Source organism: Marmota marmota, unplaced genomic scaffold, assembly GCF_001458135.2.
Source record: "Marmota marmota marmota unplaced genomic scaffold, marMar, whole genome shotgun sequence".
NCBI classification, from domain to species: Eukaryota; Metazoa; Chordata; class Mammalia; order Rodentia; family Sciuridae; genus Marmota; species Marmota marmota.
In genome coordinates this window covers 2,414,909-2,422,869 of record NW_025999863.1, presented here as the reverse complement: position 1 = coordinate 2,422,869, position 7,961 = coordinate 2,414,909, and the positions used below count along the sequence as shown (strand labels likewise).

The window sequence follows — 7,961 nt, the reverse complement described above, 5'->3', positions numbered from 1 at the left end:
TTTTTTTTTTTTTTTTTTTTTTTTTTTTTTTTTTGGTACCAGGATTGAACTCAGGGGCATTTGACCCCAGCCCTGTTTTGTATTTTATTTAGAGACAAGTCTCACTGAGTTGCTTAGTGCCTTGCAGTTTTTGAGGCTGGCTTTGAACTTGCGATCCTCCTGTTTGAGCCTCCCAAGCTGCTGGGATTATAGGCAGGCATGCGCCACTGCGCCTGGCTTCTCTTTTCATTTTTGAGACAAGTTCTCTTAAGTTGCTGAGGCTGACCTTGAACTTGAGATCCTCTTGCCTCAGCCTTCTGAGTTGCTGGGGTGACAGTGGTGTGCCGCCTAGCCTAGCTGAATAGGAGCACTTTAAAAAAAAGTGTTTTTTTTTTTTTTGTAGTTGTAAATGGACAGCATGCCTTTGTTTGTTTATTTTTATGTGATGCTAGGGATTGAACCCAGTACCTCACACTTGCTAGGCAAGCGCTCTGCCACTGAGCCACAGTCCCAACCCTAGGAGCACTTTTTTTGTGTGTGTGTGGTGCTGGGAATTGAACCAGGGCCTTGTGCATGTGAGGCAAGCACTCTACCAGCTGAGCTGTATCCCCAGCCCCCTTTGAAGTTAGTGGCTTTTACTTTTTTCCTGTATTTAAAAAAATGGTAGCATAATATGCCTTGAAAAGCTCAATGAGGGTAGTGTTGCATCAAGTGGAAAGTGAGTCTTCGCCCCCTCGCCCACCCTCCTGCCATGCCTTGCATCTGAGCCCTTCTGTGTACACATGGAAACACATGTACACAGGGCCGCAGCATAGACCTGTTTTAAACAAAAAGAATTTTTGTGTGTTAGTTATATGTGTGTTAGCTTTACGATCCTACGATTAACTTATTAGAGAAAAAGTTTATTTAGTTAAGTTCACAAGGTCATGTAGCCCATGGCTTTGGGCCTCTGACAAGGCTGGGGCAGCACACACATGTTGGAAGGACTGCTTGCATCTGGAGCTAGGAGGCAGGAGAGCCTGAGACTGGGGTCCCCAGGCTCTTGGAGGGCTTGGCTCCAGGGCAGAGACTCCTGCCAGGCCCACCTGCTAAAGTTCCCCTTGCCCACCAGTATCACCACTTGGCAGCAGCCTTCCACACATGGGCCTTTGGGGACACACAGACAGTGGATTGCTCTCTGCAGCTCGCTCCTGGCCTGTGGCAGGTCCTCTAGAGGGTCGCCCCCATGGTCTGTCCTGGTGCCTCCCGTGCACACTCGGCCTCCTCTCTCCTCTTGCTGTTGCAGAAGCGCCTGGCAGCACTGGCTCAAGCGTTCTGCACCCATGTGCCCAGGCCCCGTGTACTGTCCTGGAGGGTTGGCTCCTTGTACTGAGAGGGCTATGGAGTTGCTGCCCATCCTTGCATTGGGCTCTTGTCCCAAGTCCCCATATACCTTGAGGTCCCAGGCGCAGGGCTGCACCCTGGGGCGCAAGAGGGTCTACTGTGCAGCCGCCCAGCTCACCTCCCCTCCCCACACTCCCTCAGTGGCCAGTTTGCAATCGTGCGGAAGTGCCGGCAGAAGGGCACTGGAAAGGAGTATGCGGCCAAGTTCATCAAGAAGCGCCGCCTGGCGTCCAGCCGGCGTGGTGTCAGCCGGGAGGAGATCGAGCGGGAGGTGAGCATCCTGCGGGAGATCCGGCACCCCAACATCATCACTCTGCATGACGTCTTTGAGAACAAGACGGATGTGGTGCTCATCCTGGAGCTGGTCTCTGGTGGGGAGCTCTTCGACTTCCTGGCAGAAAAGGAGTCGTTGACCGAGGACGAGGCCACCCAGTTCCTCAAGCAGATCCTGGATGGCGTTCACTACCTTCACTCCAAGCGCATCGCTCATTTCGACCTTAAGGTGAGCCCTACGGGCCCTGGGGATAGAGCCAGCCATGCGTCCAGGATGGGAGCTGGGGGAGGCCCCGATCCTGCAGCAGAGCGCAAGTCCTCCAGCCCATTGCTATCCAAGGGTTGAGGGGACAGGACAGCCTGGGCCAGGGACCCGAGGGTGTGTCAGTCTGGCCATGCCACAGAATGAGGGTGCTCTGTCCAGACATGTGGGTGGGACACAGGAGTAGCAGAGGTCTTCCACTCCAGCCAGAAAATATCATGCTTCTGGACAAGAATGTGCCTGACCCCCGGATCAAGCTCATCGACTTCGGCATTGCCCACAAGATTGAAGCAGGGAATGAGTTCAAGAACATCTTCGGCACCCCGGAGTTTGTGGGTGAGTCCATGTGGAGTCTGCCCAGGGCTTGGCAAGGCGGGCATTTGCGGATTCCCACTGTGTATGGTCTCCGGCCACCCCTCCTGTGCCCAGCATCACGGGGACTCGGGTTCGTTTGGGGCTGTCACTGTCCAGCTCCTCTTCCCAGGGCCTGGGCTGAGTCAGCCCTGCCTGTGTCCATTCACTGACAAGTACAGTGGGGTTTGTGAGCACCTCCACCAAGGTCTGTCCTAGCTACTCAGGGTGCCTGAGGCATATAGTTAGCGAGACCCTGTCTTAAAATAAATAAGCGCTGGGTGTGAATCCGTCTCTGGTAGAGCTCCAGGGTGTAGTCTTTGGTAACGTCAAAAAAAAAAGAAAAAAATACATGTATATGGGGGGTGGAGTGTGTGTGTGTTTGCGCGTACACATACATTCCCAACTGCGCGGGGGGGGGGGGGCAGGGTGCTGTTCCTGTTGGCTGCTGTGTCCCCAGCGCCTGGCCCTATGCTCTCTTTTCTGTTCGTATAGCTCCTGAGATTGTCAACTATGAGCCCCTGGGCCTGGAGGCAGACATGTGGTGAGTGTCCCGGGAGCTGGCCAGGCTGGGGCCTTGCCTGTGTGCTTCCTCCTGGTGGTATCTGGGTGCCACGGGGGGATGGACAGACTGCTGTCTTAGGATAGAGGTTAGCAGACGGCAGCCCGAGGGCCAGGGCAGGCCCCTCTGCTCAGGGGTCTCCACGTTGTTTCCTACGGATGTTAGAAACAAAGCTGACAGCCGGGCGCGGTGGCACACGCCTGTCATCCCAGAGGCTTGGGAGGCTGAGGCAGGCGGATCGCCAGTTCCAAGACAGCCTCAGCAAAAGTGAGGCCCTGAGCAGCTCAGTGAGACCCCGTTTCTAAATAAAATACAAAATAGGGCAGGGGACGGGGCTCAGTGGTTGAGAGCCCCTGAGCTCAATCCCTGGTACCTTCCCCCGCCCCCGCCAAAAAAAAAAAAAAGAGAAAGAAACAAAGCTGATGGACATTGACGTGTTGGACGGACACAGTCTGAGGTTCAGTGTCTGACCCTATGTAAAAAGTTTACCACCAGGCCCCATGAGGGTCCCACTGTCAGTGTGGGGGTTGGTGTGGGGCCACGGTGCATCCCCACCCTGGCCAGCTTGAGCTTTGACATTAGTAGGCAAGGATGACCAGAGGTGCCCAGGTGGGAAACTCCAGGTGATCTCAGAGTGCTAGAGACAGGGACCAGGGACTGGCTGGAGGCTATGTGGAGCCCAGAGCAGAGGACAGTGTCAGCCCCTGAAGTTTGGGGCCAGGGCCGGGGGGATGTTGCCCCTGGCTCAGGGCTTCTGCCTTCCCTAGTGGTTCATTTGACCTGGCTGTGGACCTCTGTCCTGGGGGCCCCGCTGACCCATGTCCCTCCTTTCTGTCTTTCAGGAGCATTGGCGTCATCACCTACATCCTGTGAGTACTGGCCGGGGTGCTGACCTTTTGCTGGCCTGGTCGTGCCGCACAGCATTTGCCTGTCTGACCTGTGCTGGAGTCAGGGCTGTTCCTGGGGACTCGGGGTTCCCGCCAGCTCTGCACAGTGGTGCTCAGTGACCCTGGGTGAGGGAAGGAGCGAGTGGAGCAGTGGAGGGTTCTCTGTGGGTGCTATTATGGGCTTCTGGAAAGTTCTGAGGCCAGGCCCTGTTTTCTGAGTGGCCGTGCCAGGAGGGGGTATGTCTCCCCTCCACTGTGGACAGTCCACTGGCAGCCAGAGACAGAAGGGCTGAGTCCTGGCCTTTCCCTGCTGCTGCCTGGGACAGCTCGGCCAGGCCAGGCCTGTGCCGCATTGGCCCCTGGCCTGGAGGGTGGGCACACCAGGCAGACTTGGCCGTGGCTCCTTGGAGGGAGGTAGTTGCCCTGTGTCCCTCTGTCCAGGTGATCTGGGGGTTATGGAAGACTGGCATTAATAGCAGATTTCCTTCTGCAGACGAGAGGACACTGCTGTTGACCTTGGTGCCCGAGGTCAGTGGTGGCCCTGGCCAGGTGCTCCGTTTCCGCACTAGCATCACTTTCTGGCTGGAACCCAGGAACCCCTGACACTGGGGACATCTCCTCGCCTCCCCCAGTCAGACCGTTGGTCTCTCGCCTGGGCACTGTCGGGCACTTTAGAGGGCACTCACTTGGGGCTTTATGTGCTCTGTGAACAGCTGGGGTTCCGCACCCCTGCCCAGAGCCTCAGAGGTGTTGGACCAGGAGCACGGGCCTCTAGAGACTCCCCTGAAAGTGGCCACTGTGCCCTTTAGTTGTCGAATGCTTTAGGAGAAGCTCTGAGCTGTGTCCACCCAGACACCAAGTTTCCAGAGACATGTCCCCTCCGTGACTGGGAGGTGATCTTTGACGCAGCTTGGTGGGTGACCAGGTGACTGTGTAGAGGAATGTGTCCCCAGTGGTCAGGTGTCCCCCTCGGCCCATCCTGTTTGGCCCCCTATGGGCCCACTGGAGTCGGAAGGTGAACCAGAAGGTGGCACGGTCACAGCGGGTGTGCGGGGACTGGGGCACCCCATCAAGCCTGTGCCTGCCTGGGTCTTCCAGCCTTAGTGGCGCGTCCCCATTCCTGGGTGAGACCAAGCAGGAGACCTTGACCAACATCTCGGCCGTGAACTACGACTTCGACGAGGAGTACTTCAGCAGCACCAGCGAGCTGGCCAAGGACTTCATCCGCCGGCTGCTTGTCAAAGATCCCAAGTAGGAGCACGCACTGGGCCCCTGGGAGAAAGCCGTGCCCGCTCTGCCCATGCCCCAGCCTCCAGCCACCCACCCCTGCCCGCCGCACCTCTCACTCCAGTGCAGTCCACTCAGGGCTCCCACGGCCTTGAGGGCTGGCTGGCTCCTCAGCCAGGCAGAGGGGATTGAGGACTGGTCTGGCCACGCCATATTTGTTTTGTTCTAGTTTTTATTTTTTGTTTTTGGTATTGGGGACTGAACCTGGGGTGCTTGACCCTTGAGCCACATCCTAAGCTCTTTTTTAATTTTTTAATTTTGAGTTTATGTGCTCTGTAAGCAGCTGGGATTCTGCACAGAGTCTCGCTAAGTTACTTAGGGCCTTGCTAGGTTGCTGAGGCTGGCCCTGAACTTTCGATTCTCCTACCTCAGCCTCCTGAGCTGCTGGGATTACAGATGTGCACCATCACACCTGGCCATACCATGTTTTTAAAAACCTTAAATTCCTTACTAGCATTGGAGATAGGTTTGTGTAAAATTCCAGATCCAGCAAAACGTAGAACCCTGGCACCCAGTCTGCCACGGTGCTCTCCTGTGACCTGGCCCTCCTGTGGGTGCCTGAGTTTATGACTGCAGTGGGAGGTTGTGGTTCCATTGAAAACATACCCCAGGCTTCCTGTCCCAGGTCCCTGCCCCTGGCCTCCCAGTTGGCCAAGCAGAGGCTGGGAAGGACTCCAGGGGGCTGGGGGGTACATACGGGGAGTGGCCGGAAGCAGGGTGCTAAGGGCCAGTGCTGTGGGGGGACAGCCTGGCCCTTCTGCTGTGGGTAGATGGAGTGGAGGACACAGGTGTGACTTGGGGTGGTCTTCCAGGAGGAGAATGACCATCGCCCAGAGCCTGGAGCATTCCTGGATCAAGGTGAGGACTGAGGTGTCTGTCCCACTGGGGGACAAGCCCTCCGCGTCTGGGAGGTCCCTGTGCTGCAAGGGGGCGTGGAGCGCAGGTCAGCAAGGCCCGGCAGAGCCTGGCCTGCTGTGGCAGTGGGAAGGCTGTCTGCACGCCTGCTCCACGGGTGGACACGGGAGTTGGTGGACTCCAGTCCCAAAGGCCACGGCTTGCCCTCGGGCTCCAGGCGCCTTCTTCCCTGTCCCCTGCAGGCCATCCGGCGGCGCAATGTCCGCAGTGAGGACAGCAGCAAGAAGCCCGAGCGGCGGCGCCTGAAGACCACGCGGCTCAAGGAGTACACCATCAAGTCGCACTCGAGCATGCCGCCCAACAACACCTACGCCAACTTCGAGCGCTTCTCCAAGGTGCTGGAGGAGGTGGCGGCCGCCGAGGAGGGGCTGCGCGAGCTGGAGCGCGGCCGCCGGCTGTGCCGCGAGGACGTGGAGGCGCTGACGGCCATCTACGAGGAGAAAGAGGCCTGGTACAAGGAGGAGAGCGACAGCCTGGGCCAGGACCTGAGGCGGCTGCGGCAGGAGCTGCACAGGACGGAGGCGCTGCAGCGGCAGGCGCAGGAGGAGGCCAGGGGCGCCCTGCTGGGGGCCAGCGGGCTCAAGCGCCGCTTCAGCCGCCTCGAGAACCGCTACGAGGCGCTGGCCAAGCAGGTGGCCTCCGAGATGCGCTTTGTGCAGGACCTGGTGCGCGCCCTGGAGCAGGAGAAGCTGCAGGGCGGGGAGTGCAGCCTGCGNCCCGCTGCCCAGCATGAACCCACGGACAGACACCACTCCAGGCTGTCAGCTTCTGCCTGCCTGCCTGCTCAGGGGCCCTGGCCGCCACCCCCACCACCAGGCAGTGCTCCAGGCCATGACACCCACCATCGCCAGTGCCATCTGGGCGGTGGCCCCTTTCCAAGCCTGCACAGAAGCTAAGGCCCTGGCCACAGGGGAGGTGGTCCCGCTGAGGAGAGGGTGGCCTGGTCACCCCTCTGCAGCCCCAGGGTCACGCCGGCCTGGCCGCCACCCAGGCCACCCTCTCCTCAGCGGGACCACCTCCCCTGTGGCCAGGGCCTTAGCTTCTGTGCAGGCTTGGAAAGGGGCCACCGCCCAGATGGCACTGGCGATGGTGGGTGTCATGGCCTGGAGCACTGCCTGGTGGTGGGGGTGGCGGCCAGGGCCCCTGAGCAGGCAGGCAGGCAGAAGCTGACAGCCTGGAGTGGTGTCTGTCCGTGGGTTCATGCTGGGCAGCGGGCCCCATCCTGTCCAGCAGGTGGCTCTTGAGCCCCAATCAGCCCTGTCCACAAATGCTTGCCCCACTGTGTGACGTGCCTGGCCTTGTGCTGCGTCCTGATGATCAAACTATGCTGGTGATTGATGCCCTTCCCGCTGGTCTGGCCTGGTGCAGCCACACAGTTCTATAACCCTAGTGGCTTTAGAGGCTGAGGCAGGAGGATGCAAGTTCAGAGCCAGCCTCATCAGCTTAGTGAGACCCTGTCTCTTAAATAAAAAGGGCTGGGGATGTGGCTCAGTGGTCAAGTGCCCCTGGGTTCAATCCCCAGTACCGGGAAAAAAAAAAAAAAAGTTGGTGTTCTGGGGAACTTTGCAGTAAATGGAGCATTGGTTGATGCTGGTCTTGGGGCCCAGGGAGTCTCCAAGTGCTGGGTGAAGGGGCACTGGGGTCTGAGCAGGGGCTGTAAAGCAGCCACCACCCTCTTGGTCCCCTAGAAGCATCTGAGGGGCCCTGTGCTGTGTGCCATCCTCCTGTTCCTAGTGGTGCCAGGATGCACCTGCTCTGAACAACACAGCCCCAGCCTGTCCCTTGGCTGCAGTGCCCAGTGGCCCTCAGGGTATTCTCGCTCCTGTCTCAGTTGGTACCTTGTGATCCTCGGGGCTGTGTGGATGAGGTCCCCCAGGACTGCCTGCAACAGGCTGGCACGTCGCGTTGGCCAGGGGAAGTGTGGCGCTCTCTGCCTCACCCTGCTGGTGTCCCCTGGACCTCCTGCCGGGAGCCGCTAGATGGCAGTTTGGACTAAGGCACTGGGTGACTAGTACCATGGGGTGCCACTAGGTGTCGCCTCAGCCCACCGGGAAGCCTTGGA

General features: G+C 58.7%; 1 protein-coding gene across 1 annotated transcript; it reads left to right on the top strand.

Annotated features, from left to right (window-relative positions):
• The first annotated feature begins 1,204 nt into the window (after positions 1-1,204).
• Dapk3 (death associated protein kinase 3) lies at positions 1,205-7,357 on the top strand. The gene is made up of 9 exons (XM_048810875.1): positions 1,205-1,303; positions 1,355-1,864; positions 2,104-2,233; positions 2,744-2,792; positions 3,653-3,679; positions 4,796-4,948; positions 5,797-5,842; positions 6,082-6,621; positions 6,834-7,357. Exons 1-9 carry the CDS (start codon positions 1,205-1,207, stop codon positions 6,936-6,938), a joined length of 1,659 nt encoding a protein of 552 aa, XP_048666832.1. The 3' UTR covers positions 6,939-7,357.
• Positions 7,358-7,961: the final 604 nt, after the last annotated feature.